This window comes from Chiroxiphia lanceolata, chromosome 17, assembly GCF_009829145.1.
Source record: "Chiroxiphia lanceolata isolate bChiLan1 chromosome 17, bChiLan1.pri, whole genome shotgun sequence".
Taxonomy (NCBI): domain Eukaryota; kingdom Metazoa; phylum Chordata; class Aves; order Passeriformes; family Pipridae; genus Chiroxiphia; species Chiroxiphia lanceolata.
The window spans coordinates 3,997,689-4,016,654 of NC_045653.1; the positions used below are offsets into that span (position 1 = coordinate 3,997,689).

An 18,966-nucleotide genomic window follows, 5' to 3' on the forward strand; every position below is an offset into this window, starting at 1 on the left:
TTTTGTATTTAAGCCCTGAGTCAGATTTGGAACCTCTTCAAAGTGAGCAGTACTGGTCAGTATGGCAGAGTTTACTGAAAACATACTGGTATCTTATAACTTTGAATTTCCCAAGTGATAATAAATATGTAAATAAAAAAAATGAGGCACAGTTTTTGTATTAGCTAATGGCTGACTATAAGTGTAACACCTTGTAACATTTTTTTGAATACCACTTCTGGAAAAGTCACTAACAACTGTGCAATAGTACCCAACATGTAGTTTCAGTCCTTGCTCCTGAGATCTAATTAAGGTATTCAGAGAAGCTGTTTTTGTAAAGATGTGAATCCACTATATATGAATTCTTTTCCTATGACCAGAAAAACCTGTATGTAATTTCCATGTGTTGTCATGTTTGCCAGTAATCAAATTAGGCTTTTTGTGTGACAGATACTTTGTTTATCACTGAATAATACACATTCTGGATGCTGTTGGCTGTCATTAGTGTTTTTATCTTTGTAGTTTCTGATGACTGAAATGTTTATATTAGGAGGGGCTTTTCATTTTAGTTATGTGGTCCTCCAGTTTCTCTTAATTCTCAAAATCAGCTGAGCAAAATACTCTAAAAAAAATGTAGCTAAATGGTATCTGAAGCTCTCTGGAAATTGAGGTCTAGCTCAAGATAACATCAGTGAATTAAAACATTTGTCTCCCAGTTACATCTTTTAGGATTAGCGAGGAGCTGAATAAAACCTGAAGGATGGCCATATAAGAGTAAATAACCTTGGTGTTTTACTGCATCATTTTCAGATGAATGGAGACTTGGATAATTTGGATGCAATTCTAGGTGATCTGACTAGTTCAGAGTTTTACAATAATGCTATGTCTGCCAATGGAAATAACCTTGGAACAAAGCAAGCATTATTTCAAGGAAATGCCTTATTGGGTAAGGAATTTCATATCACTTTGGTTTTAAAGTTAGGGTTTTCTTCTTACCTGATGTAAAGATCCTCAAGTTCTTAGAGAATACTTTCATCTCCTATATCTTCAAGGAGAAACATAATGCAAAATGTCTAATTATGCTTTCACAGGCTATTTTGTGCACTATTAGCTGACTTGGCAGCACTCGCCTGCTATATACACAAGGAATAACATTCAGTTCCTTGTTTTATGGTTTATTCTGGGTTTGTCTAATGTAGATTTCTCAGAGGCAAGTCATCAGGAAAAATGTTTTGCGAGTTGTAAATTAAAATGGAGAATTTTTATCCCTTGTAGATGTCTAGAGATATAATTTGGAACTGATGGCAAGCTTCTAATTTCCCTCTTATTCTTTGTGAAAATTCTAATTGTGGGTTAATTGTCCATGTAGCACACTGTGCTCTGAACTCACCACCTCTGGATTCAAGCTGTTCCAAACAGAACCATTTGTTTCTATCTTCATGTCAGAGTTACCCAAAGCCTGGGTGTGTATATATATATATATATCAAGGAGTCTGTAATACTAGTGTGTTTCAAAGTGTTAAAAACATGGTTCATTACAGTACTTAAATTAAAACGATCTCTTTTTTTGTCTAGGGCCAAAGGGAACTACTGTAAAATATCCTAACTATGTATTCAAAATGTGATTTTTGTAGTGAGAACATAAGCAAAATAACTCTTCCTGGCTTGCTTAAGATCAAATATATGTGCCCATAAATAGATCAGACTAATTTATTGAAGTCATTAATGGCACTTTCTATTTAAAATTACAGTTTCATGCATCTTCTAATTCTTTAACAGGTGTGAAGAGTTCCCAGTCTGTGCAGGCTACTCGCCCTCCTTTTAACAGAGCCATGTCTTTAGACAGCCCTGTGGGCTCAAGCTCTTCAGTGAGGAATGTCAATGCATTCTCCATGTTACAAAAGCAAAACTTGATGGGTGGAAGTCCAAGAATGATTGAAAACCAAGAAAATTTTGGAGCAAATCTGGGTTCGTTGATTGTCTACTAGTAGATCTCATTGTAAAGGAAAAAGCTTTTATGTCTAAAAAGGTTTCAAGATTATAATATGAGTTTTGGTTAGAAGAAATCTTAATGTTAAAGAATGTTAACTTTACCATCAACATATTAATAATTCTTAATTATTATCCTAGCTTAAATCATAAGAAAATAACTGTTTACTACCTGGGTATCATTAACTTTACTTTTATTAAGTAGCTGAACTGTTTTTTACTATTTTGAGTCTTCAGTGTATGTTTTTGATGTATAGAAGCAGGTACAGGTCTCAATGGTAAGTTAAGTCATTATCATCATCATCATGATGACCAGGCTTCATGAAGGAAGATTTGGGAAGCACTTTGCCCACATTTGTTACAAACACGCTGGTGGCTAAAAAGGCCAATATGAGACAGACACGTCCATGTGCAAAAGGCACAGCAGAAAGACTCCTTAGGTGGTAAATTCTGCAAGGCACGATTCTTTCTGCCTTGTCTTTTCTCCTCAAGGGTGGTCCTGCTGCATTCTCCAAGACATCAGCAGCGTTGTAGATGGTGTGTCTCCAGACCTGATTGGAGGCCAGAGTAGACCAGTTATGATGGTCAATATGGCCAAGGCTGAGATGTTGTTTCAGGGAGCCCTTGTATAAGTCATTATGACCTTTAAATATAGGTCACAGGTCATTTAAATAGACTCATATAGGGTTTTGATGATTTAAAACTTGGCATGGTAAGCTTTAGATGCACTTGTTGCTGAAATAACAATTCCTAACCCAAAATACGCCTGGATGACAAATCACTGCATTTCCCACTCTCCATTACAGCAACTGCTCCCAACAGGAACGTGGCCATGAATCAGCATCAGCCCGACTGGGGTTTGCCAAACTCCAAGGGGAGCAGGTTGGACCCCGCAGGCTCTGCCGGGCTGTTGAGGGCAGGCCCCGAGTTCGGCCCCGCGGCGCTGCCCCGGCCCGCGGGCGGCTCTGGGGCTCTGCCCCTGCGCTCCCACAGCCTGCCCGCCTCCAGGCCAGGCCTGCAGCAGCCCATGATCCACATGAGTAAGTTCTGCACTTCTTATTGTCCTGCTCAGCACTGTCTCACTGCTTTCTTAGTTAGCATTCATCGTAAGAATCTTCTCAATTTTGGTAGAACGCTGTATTTTCATCAAAACACTTTTGAAGGTAAAGGCTGTTGTTGTTCCCTGACTGTGACATTCAGTGACTTTTTGGCGGGTTTGTTATCTTCTGGTGTTGTCTGTGTGAGTCTCCAGATTTTGGGGAGATAATTTCTGTGTATTTTTTTCAGTGCAGTGCTTCTCTGCTAAATTCCAAGAACTAAATGGCACCTGTGATTCTATATTAATTGAATTCAAGATATTGAATTGATTAATTGAATTGAAGATATTAATTGAATTCATCATACTTGACATAGGTGCTTTTTTTTTTTGCTGTCAACTTCTTGGTAGTCAGTGGTTTTTAAAGTTTTTTTTCTCAAGTATTTCAAAATTCTTCTCACATGGAGTAGCCAAATTTCATATGAAACTGCATCGCATATACAGTTTCTCTTCAAAGTATTCAAGTTTGCATGAGAGAAAATAAACTGTGTGTCTAAAATGTGAACAGAACCTTGAAGCCTGTGTGGTTTTTTTGTTCTGTATCTCTAACAAAGGTTTACCCTAGAGCTGAAATTTTTCAGTCTACTGTGCCAATACTGGTATGCCCCAAAATGGCCAAAATAGCATTCCTTCCTTTCCATTTTTATCATGGAAGGCTGCCAGGACTGCTACCAGTTCTCTTACTGTTTCAATGCAACATGTGGTTATAAGGTTAAATCAGGAAGAAATTTGTGCAGTGCTGAGTCAGAATTCTTCAGCTCAGCTTCCTAGAAATGGTTATTGCCAGGTGATTCCTACAGATACTGGGAAATAATGGGTTGACATAAACTCTCCTATGTAGTGCTATGTGTGTAGAGGGAAAGCAAAGAGCAAAATGTTATGTACTTACTGTTTCTTTTGATTTTCACTTTGTATTGGAATTTAAAATGCCAGATATTGATGTCAATATGACAATGTATATTTGCTGGTACCCAGATGTCATTGGCCAGAAATTTCTAATTTTTTTTTCATGCTATGTGCTGTATCTATAAGATTCTGATTTTAGGGGCTAAAGGACTAGAAATAAGAGTTCTGCTCTGACAGGGCAGCAGCTTTAGATCACTGTCTGTCATATTTAAATCTGTGGTCTGTTATGTTTCTGAAATGATGTTGAGTATGAGTTTGTGTGTGGATACACTGTAAAACATGCTCATGGACAGCTCGTGAAGCTGCTTGACAATCTGCATGATCATCCTCAGTGCTTTCTCTGAACACCAGGAGAGCAAGATGACACCTTCAGTTTTTAAAAAACCCACAAATGTTTTACCTCACAGGGCCAAATGAGATAAACATTGGCATGGCAGGGAATCCCTATGGACAGCCTGGACCTTCTAACCAGCCTGGACTGTGGCCTGACAACGTGCTGTCCGTGGAGCAGGCGTCCCGGGGGTCACAGAACAGGTAGATTTGGGGAAGGTTTTAAGATAAATTTTAAATACAGCTGTTCACTGTCTGTCAAAAGAATTTAAGACCTGGAAAAAAAATTGTGTAGCCTACACAGTGGGAATAACAGATTGGAGTGAGAATCTGTTTCCATTTCTGCTGCTGATACGAAACTGGGTATCTTCTACTCCAGTTCCACAAAAGGCATTGTTAATAAAATCAATCAATCCCTGAGAAGGGAGTCACAGAGAAAAGAGATGGGAAAATCTGAAATTATATCTCTGTGGCACATGGCAGAAGCCAGGAGAAAACAGAATTTACCTGTGTTCAAGGATACCTGGAAGGTGACTGGACATTTTAGAACCTAAATTTGGGACTGAAATTGATAAGTCTTACTTCAGTCTTCTGGTGGTTATAGTACTTAAATCATCTCCAAGTCAATATGTTATATAAAAACTGTGGGTTTGGTTGTAGTGGTTGTAATGAATTTCTTCACTGGTGGTCAGGCATTGGAAGGGGCTGCCCTGGGAAGTGGTGGAGTCCCATCCCTGGAGGTGTCCAAGGAAAGACTGGACGTGGCACTCAGTGCTCTGGGCTGGGGGACAAGGTGGGGATTGGGCACAACTTGGACTCAGTGATCTTGAAGGTCTTTTCCAGTCTTAATGATTCTATGATTTTAATGTTTTTATATTTATAGACAGCTAGTTAGAAACTCTTTGGATGACCTCTTATGTTCAGCTCCAAATATGGAAGGCCAGAATGATGAAAGGGCACTTTTGGATCAGCTGCACACATTGCTGAGCAATACAGATGTCACAGGGCTGGAAGAAATCGACAGAGCATTAGGAATTCCTGATCTTGTAAGCCAAGTAAGTAAACAGAGATTTTGGCCATTTATTTTCCAAAATCCTATATTCTTTTGTTCCTTGAAAAGAAACTGAAGAGGGCCTTCTCACTCCCTCTCCTCACTTCCTCATCCTCATTTTCCTACACCTGCCTTTGGAAACCTCTACACTGAGTAGTGATTTTCATTGGAGAAACTCAGTGTGGATTAACCTTCTTGTGCACTACAAGGAAGATAAAATGGCATACTCGTGTAGAAGTTTATTGTATCATGCCTTGGTGTAAAGAGGTGTTTTTTGGGTGTAATTCATTATAATTCTATAAGCTGGGAATTGTGTTGGGGTTTTTTAGTAACCTCTTGTCAGCTGAGCTTATGTTCTGAAATCTTTGACTGGCAGTGACGTGTGTACTTCCATCTCCTTCAGTTCCAGCTTGAATTTGCATGGCTAGCAAATAGGAAAAAAATTATGAATAATTTGGAACTTGCTAACACACACAAAATCATTTGTACAAATAGCATTTAAAAGTGTGGAAGGGCTTGACCAATGACACTGATCTGCCTGTGTACACACTGTGCAGCAGAGCTGGTTTAAAAGAAAAGTTATAAATTATCACTTTTGCTGTTTCATTAGTTTGGAGAGAAAACTAACAGTCCCTGTCCATGCTGTGTTCTACCCAAGAAACTACTGGTTGTTGTAATATGCTGTGTTAGTTCTATTGCTTCTTTAGGAATTCCTACTTAAAGAATATACTTCTAGTGAAAGCACTTTTGTATCTGTTGAAGGGACAAGCTTTGGAACCCAAACAAGATTCATTTCAAGGTCAGGAATCTTCCGTCATGATTGACCAGAAGCCTTCGTTATATGGCCAGCCCTATCAAGGGCAAGGGGCAACAATGCCAGGAGGTTTTAGTAACATCCAGGGACAACAGCCATCTTTTAATTCAGTGATGAATCAGATGGGCCAACCAAGCAACTTCCCACTGCAGAGTGTGCATCCCAGGGCCAACGTGATGAGGCCTCGGACCAACACCCCCAAGCAGCTCCGCATGCAGCTCCAGCAGAGGCTCCAGGGCCAACAGGTAATTCTTTGCTCCTTCATTCACAATTCCTTCGTGTTTCAGAGAGGGATCAGTTGCACATGGAATTGTGTTGCTTCACAAGTATGACAATGGACATGACAACAGATGATTGAGAGGACAGATCTCTGATTTTGCCAGTGCTTCTCACCAAGTGCCTGATGGCTGTAGGAGTGAAAGAACCTTTATCAGGACAAGTGTTTCTCCATCAGCCTCCCCAGCTACACATTGGATTGGTTCCTGCAGCACACAACAGTGTTGTGACTTTAAACAGTGCTCTTGAACAATGTAGCTCTGGATGATCTCTTTGTCCATGTTCACTTAGGTATTTTCTTTTGGATGAAAGGTGAGAGAATAGATACAGCCACATAGATGGTAACACTAGTTTGAAAGCACTGCTTACAAAATTGGTGCATGATTTCAACAGTGAATTCCCCATGTGGAAATGCAGGCCTGGTATCAAATACAGTGTACAAAGAAAACTTGGAAAACTGAGCTACTGCTGTGTGATGTGGAATGGTGGTGTTTGATCGTGTTCTCTCTGCTTTTCTGTGACACTAGTTCAGTCTGTGTGGCTTTGCCCTTATGTCAGGGAGAGGGAAGGGGAGAGAATTTTATTATTTTAAGCAAAGCTAGTGGTTATATCCTTTTGCCCAGTACATGATTTGGAACAAATAAATAGTCTGCTCTTTATTCTTAAAGAGTGCTAATTTCAAGGGAAATAAAAACCCAAAGCCCAGTAGTAGTGCACTGTTTGGAGGGTTTTTCTTTTTTGTGTGTGTTTGAGCTGTTCTTGTGGGTACATCAGACAAGGCAAAAATTAACCACTGCACTTCATGGATTGAAGAAGTCTGTAAGTAAATTTTTTTTGCAGGAGTTGCCATTACTTTGTTGAGATACTGTTATTTTCAGGCTAATTCTGCTAAAATGTCTTTTTCCAAGTTTATGAATCAGACCCGTCAGACGCTTGAAATGAAAATGGAAAGTCCAGTCAGTGGAAATACCTCAGCAATGAGACCAGTTATGCAGCCACAGGTGGGATCACAGGTAAGTAATTATTACACTGTTTGGAATTTGACATTCTTTCACGATTCCACAGCATTCCTCTTTGGTTTTGTCCCCCTGCACAATTAAAAAAAAGGTGGTTTTTTTAGCTCCCTTATTCCTGAGATTGCAGAGGATTTGTTCATTAGGTCATGTTATCAATTCAGTTTGTCAATAGTTTTTCTATTCTATATGTAGAATATATCTAATCGACTTTATAATTTGTTTAGCACTAATGACAATTTAATGAAAACCTTTGTTGAATATTTTGATGACTTTTTTTTGTACTGACTGTGGGGTTTTCTTAACTTCCTGTTCTGGTAATGGATATGCTGGGTCTTAGAAGGAGTGTAGGTGGTTTGATTGACTCTGTCGTGATTTCATTTGTAAAAACATTTTCTAATATGATTTTTCTTTTCTTTGGGGGAGAGCAGCAAGGTTTTCTTAATGCTCAAATGGTGGCTCAGCGTAACAGGGAACTAATAAGTCACCATTTTAGACAACAGAGGATGGCAATGATGATGCAGCAGCAACAGCAACCTCAGGCCTTCAGTCCACCACCAAATGTGACTGCCACAGGAAGCATGGATAGTGCTTTGACAGGCCCTCCAATGGCTCAAGTTCCTCCACAGCAATTCCCCTATCCACCTAATTATGGTACTAGTACTAACATGGTTTGGTTTTTTTTTTTCATCTGTCTGGTTTTCTTTTCCCTGTCTTTTATTAACCCCAAACTACCTAAATACCAATCATTCTGAAAAATGGAATATACTGCTACAAAAAAAGGATGACATTTCCCTTTCCAATCGCTGCAAGAAGATAAACTAAACGTACAAGGTGATGGCAACTGAAGTGTATTGTGTCTCCTTTGTTTTAAGGTTTAAGCCAACAACCTGATCCTGCATTTAGCAGAGTATCAAGCCCTCCCAACCCAATGATATCATCAAGAATTGGACCCTCCCAGAATGCTGTGATGCAGCATCCTCAGCCAGCAGCAATGTACCAGTCCTCAGAGATGAAGGGCTGGCCATCAGGAAGCATGGCCAGGAACAGGTGAACTTCCCAGTTACAACCTGCTTCTCAAAAAGTGTCTTTCCTTTTGTTCAAAGTAGAAACTACGTTAAATAGCTTGTAGTAGGAAAAGGATTTAGAAGAGGAAAAAAATCACTGTCTTTCTGGTGTCTGTATTATCCTAGATAATACAGATTAAGTGTATTTTATGCTTAGCTGCATTGATTCATATTGGACCTCTGCAGTCTTAGTAACCAGGAGCAACACTCAGTCTTTAAATATTGAAAAAATAACTTGTGGGGAAATACTAAAGTTCAGAATAGTATCACAGTGGATGATACAGCCCTAACAGGAGCCTCCAGAAAGGTTTCACCCAGCACGCAGATACTTCTCTGTGTTTCTAAAAATTCAAAATTCCTTTTGGGAGGGAAATTTGTTTCCATGTGAAACAGATATTGGGTAGGAACAAGGAAATGTTAAAGCAGTTTTATCTTTCATGTGTTGCCAGCTGGTGCAGGGAAGACAATGTATCAGTGTGTAAACTTTTCGGAAGGTAATTTTATTTTTCCTTTTGTGCCTCAGTTCTTTCCCCCAGCAGCAGTTCAGCCATCAGGGCAATCCAGCAGCCTACAGTATGATGCACATGAATGGCAGCAGTGGCCACATGGGACAGATGAGTATTAATGCCATGCCTATGTCAGGAATGCCCATGGGTCCAGACCAGGTGAGTTGTTCCTACAGACTGGCAAAAAGATGTTGACTCTTTCCACTGGGGTAGGGGCTGCTTCCATCCATTCCTCTGGCACAGTCCTGCTCTCAGTTATCCTGTTCATACTCACATGTGTGGGACCTGCCAGTTTTATGTGCAAAGAGACACCTTATTATTGATGATATTTAATCCAATCCACGATGCACCAAAGCTGGATGCTTTGAGTAGCTGCTGACTTTTAAATATCATAGGTAGGATCAAGGCTTAGACTGCACAAAGGATGATGAAATAACTTCTGAACCTGGAGAAACCCCAGAAAGCCACCCCTGGACATTGTGAAAACCATCTTCAGCAGATGTTGAAAATTATATGTAATAGCTCTTATGAGTCAAGAATCCTGATAGTGTGGGATCCTTCTGGCAGCTGCTGCTGCTGGTAGTTACCTTGGAATAGCTTGTGTATGCATGGCCAGAAACTATGGGAAATACAGGCCCCTCATTTAGGGGGAAAACTATCATGCTAATAATAGGCCCTGAAAAGAAAGATGAATTACAAAATATTGCTGCACTCTTAACACAAAATACTAAGGGATGAGCAACATAATACTGACATAAGCTAAATCTGTCCAAGGAAAATGTACCTCATGAAATTTTGTCCCAGGTACCTGAGGAAAATAATCTGAGGACTTCTGGGCAGTAAGTAAGGGTTTGGAAGACTTTGATACAACAAATGCCTTTCATAAAGGGGAAAATGAAGGGGAAATGTCAGATTTTCCAAACCTACATGAAGATACCCAAACAGTGTGTTTAGGAGATTCTGGGAGAGCATTTCTCTTCTAGGTATTTATTTTCAAAGAAGTGGAGCACTGAAAAGCTACTCTTCTGCTTACAGACATTGATTATCAGTAGTTTCCTCTTCCAAATGCAGTATTTTTTTCAGCAGAGGTGTTTTTTATTTTCTCTGATGATTATTTCTTCTTTTCTTTAACAGAAGTACTGCTGACACCAGAACCACATCTTCAAGCAAGAAAGGCTGTATTACTGATGCACTAGTGTTGGAAAGGAAGATGACTCAGACTGGGCTTGCAGAAGTTACTTCATTCAGAGGAAAAAATAAGCCAAAAAAAAAAAACCTATCCCAAAAAAAAAAAAATTTAGTAGAAGAAGTCTCTGTATTACTGTATATTGTGGAGTACAAAAAAAGTTTGTTAATATTTTTGGCACTCTTCCTCTAGAACTGTGAATTTGGTAATGGCATTTTAGTAGATTGGATGGGTAGGCTCCTGGTGTACCTGATCTGTTTACTGTATCCAAAGCCCTTCAGCTACAGGCAGACAAAAGTGCCTGGAGAAGTCACAGTGGTAAGAATTTTTGATTTCTCTAGTAACAGTATCTGACAGAGAATGTAGTCTTAGCCTTGACTCTTTTATATTAACTCCTGAATATAAATGCTGCTTTTAGTCTCTTACCCCCAAGAGTCAGGGATTTCCCAAGCAAAGTAGCAGTGCAAAATGAATTGGCACATTCTAGTCCAGAATCCTGTCCACTGAAGCCAAGGGTTAAAAAGAGAGGATAAACAGTTTAAATTATTTAAACACAGTTGTGACTAATATTTACATATTGCTGTGCAGCTGAGTGCACTTTATAGAAGACTATATAATGGATTAATGCAATATCTTTGATAAGGACTTAATATGAAGGTAGGGGTGTACTCATGTTCCTTCTCAAACACAATCTCTTAAGAATTATTTGAAAAGACTGCATAATGTAATGTGTTCTGTGTATGGAAATTAGAGCAATAATCTTTCATCTTTTTTGGAAAATAACTTCAGAAAAGGCAAGGCACTGCAGTCAGAATCAGAATTTTGCAGTCTTTTTTGTGAATAAATTTTGTAAATATGATCTTTAAGATAATGTATTATATATATGACTTTTGTAGGTCACTAACTCATTTTTGCAGAGTTTGTGAAGCTAAATATTTAACAAAATTGATTTCTGTAAACTCAGTGTAGTTGAGGTCCAAATAGAATTTTTCTTTAATTAGATTTAATGACTTTAAAGCTGGGTGACTTTGGCCCACGTATTTCTCTTTTTTCGGTCTTCAACACTTCATTTATTTTTACATCTTTAACATACAGCTTTTTATAAAAAAGACCGGTTGTAAAATGCTTTCTCCACCTGTGAGCACTTTTGTTACATGTCCTTTTTTTACAGAAGGCAGTTTGACACAAAGGCTCTGCATTGTGAGATGTCCCAGCCTGTCAGGACAGTCATGTCTTTCTGTAATAGGTCACCTTTTCAGCTGATGAATCTGGATTGTGTCTTTCTTGGTCAATTTTAATGAGCTCTAAGTGTTATCTTTGGAAATGTTCGTCTGTTGCAAAATGTTTGTTGTTACATGACATCCAGAAATCTTCAAGGATATTAAGCCACACTTTACCCAAATGTCTGCACCTCCATTGGATTGGTCTAATAGGAAGGAATGTATTTTCTAAGCAGGTTTCTCTGATATCAGTATTTAAGTCTGGTTACATATTATTTGCTGATAACTTGGGGGGTTTTTTCCCCTCCATTTTGGGGCCTTGGAATGAAGATCCCTTTGCAGTTTTTAAAGTTACAACAAGTCAAACCTCTAAACTTCCCTAAGTGATGACCCAGAAATGTTTAAGATGTGTGGTGCTCCTGTTCTGTTGTTCACTGTGTAATGGAAGACTGAATTCTCCCAAGTGAGTACAAAAAACCAACCCTGATCTGTGTTCTTTATTGCTTGTTCTTGGTACCTTAGCAAGAGGTGGTTTTATTGTTCAGAATATTCAGTGATCTTCCATTTTAATAGAAATAACTCTAAAAAATAGAAATAGTCTCAAAACATTCATCCTTCGCATCCAGTTGTATTCCTAAGGGAATGTAGATCAGTCAATCTCTGCCATTAGCACTGAGTAAACAGATCAGGTGACAGCATTTATTTGAAATCCTCTGTCCAATTCATGTGTGTTTTATAATGCAAAACTTTTAAAAGCCTGAGGAACTTTTCTCTTTTTTTTTTTCCTTTTTTACATTTCTTAGAACATATCTATTTTAAGTGCTGCCTACTGAAGCTGAAAGGCAACAATCCCATGCTTTTTATATCAGATCAGAGCAGAACAATCTTTATATTTTGTAGTTGTTCATTATATTGATGGAAACTACAAACCCTGGTTGCTTTCATTAGTGAGCTCTTAGGACTATGGACTGCTTTATACATCCTGCCCTACAATTTTTGTAAAGTGATTCTGTTTGTACATCTGTGTTTAACTGGTACCTGACTGATGTTTTAAGGATCATCATTTTCTCATCTGTGTTTAGATTGTACCTTTTTTTTTTTTTTTTTTTTGCTGAATCCAAAGATTTTTAGTTTAAACTTGATTAAGGGGGAGGGGGGCATTTTTAAAAAGCATTGATGATGACATCTTTCTTGGCAGCACTAATCCTGCATAGTACATCTAGTTTGACATCTGCTGACATTTAGTTATTGACATCAATTTTGCTTTGGTTCTGTGGCAGCAGATTTTTCTGAATGCTTTTAAAAAACAACCTGTATAATGTTATTCAACAGTAGGAGATCAATTAGCTAGTACAGCCACCTCTGATCACTGCTGCATAAATGTGTTGTTTTACTACGTGTCTCTTTTGATCACAGAAACCATGTGGTTATTAATAAAACTCATATGTAATACTTTTTTTTTTTCTTGGCCTAAAATACTGCTTTCAAAGTTAGAAAATCCAGACCACGTTTCAGTCACAAGACAAAACTTATTTGAATGTTGCACCAATTAGCACACCTTTTATTTTAGAATTTATGTGCAGGCTACCAGATGACAGAATGATACAGCAAGTATGAAACCATGTAATTCTGAGAGCAATATTTAAAAAAATTCTCAGGAGAAGGCATACAGTATTGAGAACTGCATTTAAGTTTAGTTTACATTGTAAGTATTGCTTGAAATATCTGTATCTTTATTTTGCAAAACAGAAAAATCACGGGGACTGATTTATAAAAGAGTTGGTTGTAAGGTATTACCGCCCTTCTGGCTTTTGTGTTTGGATGTTAATAATAATGTAAATAAAGGTTTCTATTTAAAATCAGAACTTGATTAGCTGTCTAATACTTTAAGGTTCATGACTGTATCCTGCAAAGGTCAGAGAAAATTCGGTGCTGCCACTGAGGAAAACTGTGCAGAGAATGATTTCCATCTTCTCCTAATTGGCTGCAAAAGCTGAGGGAGCAACAACTGCGACCTTTCCCTGCTGGGACCCATTTAGCACCGAGATGTGTTGTCTTTGTCAACTCAAACTGCAGTTTGTACAAGAGCTGAAAGGTGAAGAGGTGGCAGCCTTCCCCAATTTGGCAACAACTTACCTTTCACAAAACAGCAGCTGCTTCTTGTGTCCCAAAGAACCCCACAGCTCAGGGGGCTGTGTAAAGGAACACGGTAACTTTTTTCAACAGGAGCAGGAACACTGGGCCCTGCAGGATTTTCACCATCACACCCTCAGCTGGCCAAGGACTAAAGGCTGAACACACAAAAAAAGGTAAGTGCCAATTTTTTTACATCTAACCTCAGATTCTTTCTGTAAAGTTTAGGAGATGGCTAAAATTTTTCTCTGGGAAGCAGCAAAAATGTGTTTCGTTTTTCACTTATTTGTATTGATTCAAGATCTCATCATCTAGTAGATATTTCTAATAATCCATGAAAGCTGTAACAAGTTGCAAAGAAACTCTATGGCTAGATTAAGACAGACAATCATATTTTACTTCCATAATTTAAAAAAGCTTGCAAGAAAACTTTGGGAAGTATATTTGACTTATCACATGTAATACAAATACTCAAGCCCAGTCTTGCTGTATAGCACATTTACAAAGACTCCACTTCTGCTTTTGGAGCAGGTTTTTGTTTTATGAGGGTTTTTTGTTTGGTTGGTTGGTTTTTCCTTAGTTCCTAAATCCAAGTCTAATTTTTGAGTAGGGGGGTGTGGTACCAGAGATCTACATGCCTGGATATGATTCCACTTGATTTTCCTTATGTGCAAAAACCAGGAAGAATAATTTCCATGCTGTATTTTTTTCTTTTTTTTTTTTTTTTACACTACATTTCTAAAAGAGCAAGTTAAGTTTCTGTTTTAGAAGAAAAAGTACCTCTTTGTTAGGATTGAAGGCCACAGTTGGTCAAGTCCTGCCCCATGAGCACCCTCGGGCACGTGCCTTTAAAACAGGTAGCAGAGTAACATGGATTATAAATACAAATCCCACCACTAGTGCCTGTGCTACAATGGCCTGTACTACAATGTATTTAATAATGTCCTTATGAAAATACTCAAATAACTCTGTACACTGTGCTTCTTTAGTAAAATGATAGGGTTTTTTTTTTTTTCCCTTTAAAAGCCTTTAAACACTAACTGTCATTCAGAACTTCAACTTTTTTTGTAGGCTAAACTATTAACTAGGTTATTCTTTATTGACTACAAGTATTGAACTTCTCAGAGCTGCCTTTTTTAAAAAATAAATGTAGAAGTTACACTGCTGAGCAAACGCCGCTTTCTCAAAGGAGTTGTTTTGGTTTTGAACACACAATAGGCTATTACCACAAAAAAAACCTTCATACAAATCTGATTTTGTTAAAATTTGAGATGTACATTTACTGAAACTTTTCAGTACTTCTAAAAATGGATGAATTCTGACTGTCCTAAGCCACAGTAAGTAACATTTTGAGAAACAGGGCATGGGCATTACACTCTTTTTATTAACAAAATTCTTTACAACCTGAAGGAATTGCTTTGCAAACAGTATATTGAGCAATATTTTACATAACCCCTCCAAAGATCTGTTAGTGAAGATTTTCTCTCAATCTTCATAGAGGTGGCAGTAGGATGGACAAACAGACGTGGAACTAAAACGTATCCTCAGAGGAGACGGGAGAAATGTCGTGGTGTTGAGAACACTCAGTGCTGCTCAAAGTTCTGCTCAACCACTGCCTTCACCCCAGTGAGAAGCAAAAGCATCCATGATTCTAAATCTTGCTTTAGAGTTAGACTTGGCTTTGAAGTGTTTCTGGTGACAACTGAAGAGAAAGTTGAACTGCAAATTGTTTGGAGTTTCCCTCAGCTGTCTGTAAACGCTGGAATGGCTCCCTTGGGGATGGGGCTGTGCTTCCTCTTCTCTCAATTCCTGCCTCAGCGTTACTTGTGTCTTCTGGAAGTAAAATGCCTCGTGAAGCAGGTGAGGTATAATCCAAAGCAAAAAGCAGGTACAATAGTGGAGTTCAGAGACCTGTATTTCTGACAGCATTTCCCACAGTTTCACTGCATCTATTCAACTCACTCACCAGTGCAAACGTTCTACCTATTTCAGCCTCAGAGTTTATCCAGTCCTTCAGGCTAATGTTACAATTCATTTAGTCTGTACATGGATTCAAGTTCTGGCCAGTTTGTATCCTCATGGAGGTGCAGCAGTTGGGGAGATTAGCCCTCCCAGCCTTCCCACAGTTGTCCTCTTTAAAATAAAACAAACACAGTTTTAGTGTACAACATTCCAGTAGAAAGCAGTTAAATCTTTTTAATGATTCCATGCAGTAAAAACCAATGGAAACGCTGTGCACCACCTATAAAACCACAGCAGGTGTATGACAGAAACAATCCAACTCTGTTTGAAACTTCAACCTGTACAAAGCTTGCTAATTCAAGCTTCATTCTGGTTCTAAAGCCAGTCTTAGATCTCTTCAACTAGAAATAAAAATACTCTATTACATGAGCAAATCCTCTTGGGCAAGTGAGAAGGCCACACTCTGTCTAGGAAGGGACTTGTGCATATTTTTTCCACTGCACAGTTTGAGAGCACTTTATGATTTTTAATGAACTGAAATCTCTGCCTTCTTTTTAAGGGGAGATTCAGAGACAGTAACTTTTTAAGAACTTAAATTTGTATCTCGCCTTTGAGCTCTGGCAGGTTGAGAACTGAATATCATTGTCAAGTTTTAAAGGGCAGCTCAGTAAGAAAAAAAAGTACTCTTAGATACAAATCTGTCTTGTAGTCTACTTTCTGTTTTAACTTCCTTTTTTTTGCTCACAACAGAAGGCTGTGGTCAGATAAAGAGCAAGAAAGCACAAGGTACTGTCTCTCTGCTCGTGAGAAATTACAGTCGGTTTTGTTCTTTCTGGATTGGGTGAAAAACCACAAGGTAGCTGCTACTAATTTAAATTTAGGCAGAACCAACATACTGGTCTTTAAATTTAACTGGCAGTTGACCATAACTGGTTTCTTCAGCTGAGCATCCACCTTTACTCATTTGAAATTGCCTTGACCTTAACGCTCCTGGAGTGCCAGAAAACAGGGACCAAGAGGTTTTGAGCAGCAGTTGTCAGTAATGATGTGCAAGTATCATATTTCTTGCATAATTTAGAGGACTTCCCACTTAAGCATTCCATGAGAATGGATGATGATGTTATAAAAGGTGCTGCATGCAAAAAGAGAAGGAAAAAGCTAAAGCAAAAGCTTTTGGTGAACTGCTCCCAACTCACAGTGACTTGGCAGATGATGGTCTCTTCACATCTGGCCATTTTCGACGCTGAAACTGCCTAATTTTCAAGCAGCAAAAGGAGAAAAAGGTTAACCATCACCAAGAAAACCAGCAGCACTACAGTCTGAAAGATGAGGAAGGAGAAGAGTTCAGCCTGAATTTTGACTACCAAAGTTAGAACATGAAACAAGTTTCAAAGCAACTGGGGTGGAAGGGCCTTTCAAATGCCCTTCCAGGCCATGCCTGTCCATGTGGTTCCCAATCCCACACTTGTTTTTTCAGCATGAAAGTAGCATTTAACAATAAAAAAGTAACTTTTTTTTTTTAAATGTACCTGTACTGCTCGTAGCTTCCATCTTTAAGTCCTAGGTAAAGAAAAATTAACAATGTTACCTGGGATTGCCTGTCTCAGGTAAGACAGTTTTAAAAAAGACTTAATAACTTAACAGATCACCCACTGCCCTGAGTAACCTGGCATGCCCTCACATCTGACCCTGCACTTGAGCATAAGTTTGGAGCAGAACTCCACAAGTCTCTTCCAACCTGAACTGGCCTATGAGCTTGAAATAGTGGCTATCAGGGTATTCTTTCCCTCTTTCACCAGTATCTTTCTTTCCTCATCATCCTCTGCATCTCTGTAACACTCATCACTAGGCTGTTTAAATATCATTCTTAATTTTAAAAACATCACATAACACAAACTGAACACCTACAAAAATCTAAGCATGCAGTTACCAGCCTCAGCAGGACATTACCAGTATTGAGAAATACTAAAATCCTTTTGACTGATTCAAGTTTCATAATGGTAAGAGCGAGCCCCATTTCCTTTTTGGGGGGGGGGGTTGTGAGTGCAACAGGAGAGGCACTTACCTAGATCCATGTTCCTAGTTCTTGGATTGCATTGCTTATACCCTTTGCAGCTCCTGAGTTCCATGAGCTGGACGTGCAGTTGATTGAGAACATCTCTGTCGAGTGTATTCACTGCATTAATTAGCTGCAATAAACAGGGGGTTCTTGTTAGTAAATATTGCTCTGTAGTTTGATAGCTTTCATATATGGAATACAGGTGCTTTATCTGTAACAGGAAAGAGCCAAATTATACTGGTTTAAGTGATAGAGGCCTTAAATTACATCCTGCAGCAATACTGGGCAATTTCAGTTGATTGTCAATAACAAAAAATGCTGTTATTTCTTGAGGTCTATGACCAGATACCTGATATGGATCGGTATTGAGATCAAAATACTCCAGAAATCCAGTAGCAAATTCACAGAACAGGAAGTTGTGGGTCTCGTTGATTGTCCTCAAACACCAGTACGTGTTGTTGTTGGCACTGGTACAGGCACAGAAAGGGCCCACTGCAAATGGAAGAGTTATAAAGGCATCAGCTACAGTCTTTAGCACTGCTAATTATTTCTGTTTACAAGCATTACTTGATTCACAGAGGGTAACTCTCACTCCTGAGCTCTAAAGCAGAGAATGCCTTCCAGCATCATCTCTTGCTCTGTGCACACCTAACCCACACCACACGGCTCATTAAAGCAACATCTTCTCCAGTTGGGAAACATTCCAGATGGTGAGGTACCACACCCATCACTGTACACTGTGCACTGTCTGCTGGTTACTTGCAGTTGTTTTTACCTCCCTTGCCTTTTGTGCAGCACTGGAACAGATTCTTTCCTTTGGGGCAGCCTTGGCTACACAGGCACTGAAACCCCAAACTCGGAACCCAACAGCCCGGCCCGGGCCAGGCAGAACCCACCTCCCTGCTCCCGAGTTTGCAGTATCCTTACGTGTCCAGAGGGGAGCAGTTTGCCAGTGCTGGTTGTCGTGGGTGAAGCAGGTGAGCCCGGGCATGCTGCACGTGTCGTTGTTTTTGATTCTCTTCAGCAGCTTGCGCAGCTTCTTCTTCCTCCTCTGCTCCCGCAGCAGCCACAGCCTGTCCTTCTCCTGGAGGGCCTTCCTGCACACACGAAACATCAGGGTCATGCAAACTCTGTTACACTTGAATGCACCCAAAAAACCCCCAATAGCTCGTAAAATAAGCTGCTCTGAGGGAAAGAATCAACATCTTTTTAATTAAATGGCTTCTCCTCCAGATGGAGATGACTCTGCAATTCAACAGCACTGGAAAATGAAAATGCAGCCAAAGGGGCTTACAGGGCTTGCCTGAGGTCTGTGATATGACATTTCCCAAAGCAGGAACCTTATCTCAGAATTTACTAGCATTAGTTCCTTGCCCAGT

The 18,966-nt window shown here is 39.2% G+C and overlaps 2 protein-coding genes across 9 annotated transcripts in view; one reads left to right on the top strand and one right to left on the bottom strand.

The window, feature by feature from the left end:
* The window catches only part of NCOA3 (nuclear receptor coactivator 3), a 76,901-nt gene that overhangs the window by 57,721 nt on the left and 214 nt on the right, over positions 1–18,966 (top strand). The window contains exons 14-24 of one of the 2 annotated variants that reach the window (XR_004359977.1): positions 790–925; positions 1,759–1,947; positions 2,775–3,008; positions 4,378–4,504; positions 5,184–5,355; positions 6,111–6,410; positions 7,350–7,454; positions 7,886–8,108; positions 8,330–8,504; positions 9,045–9,186; positions 10,162–18,895. Coding sequence is in view for 1 of the 2 variants with exons in the window: in XM_032704544.1 (XP_032560435.1) it covers positions 790–925; positions 1,759–1,947; positions 2,775–3,008; positions 4,378–4,504; positions 5,184–5,355; positions 6,114–6,410; positions 7,350–7,454; positions 7,886–8,108; positions 8,330–8,504; positions 9,045–9,186; positions 10,162–10,173 (1,812 nt within the window). In the remaining variant the exon portion in view is untranslated. Of the gene's footprint in view, positions 1–789; positions 926–1,758; positions 1,948–2,774; positions 3,009–4,377; positions 4,505–5,183; positions 5,356–6,110; positions 6,411–7,349; positions 7,455–7,885; positions 8,109–8,329; positions 8,505–9,044; positions 9,187–10,161; positions 18,896–18,966 lie in introns of those variants that run through there. The other variant, XM_032704544.1, reaches the window with a different exon arrangement.
* The window catches only part of SULF2 (sulfatase 2), a 118,262-nt gene continuing 112,196 nt past the window's right edge, over positions 12,901–18,966 (bottom strand). For 6 of the 7 annotated variants that reach the window (XM_032704546.1, XM_032704545.1, XM_032704552.1 and 3 more), the window contains 6 exons: positions 18,515–18,684; positions 17,937–18,079; positions 17,594–17,717; positions 17,058–17,088; positions 16,725–16,781; positions 15,405–15,699 (listed from right to left, as the gene is read on the bottom strand). In XM_032704546.1, coding sequence (XP_032560437.1) covers positions 15,669–15,699; positions 16,725–16,781; positions 17,058–17,088; positions 17,594–17,717; positions 17,937–18,079; positions 18,515–18,684 — 556 coding nt within the window. In that variant the 3' untranslated portion in view covers positions 15,405–15,668. Of the gene's footprint in view, positions 15,700–16,724; positions 16,782–17,057; positions 17,089–17,593; positions 17,718–17,936; positions 18,080–18,514; positions 18,685–18,966 lie in introns of all 7 variants that reach the window. The other variant, XM_032704551.1, reaches the window with a different exon arrangement.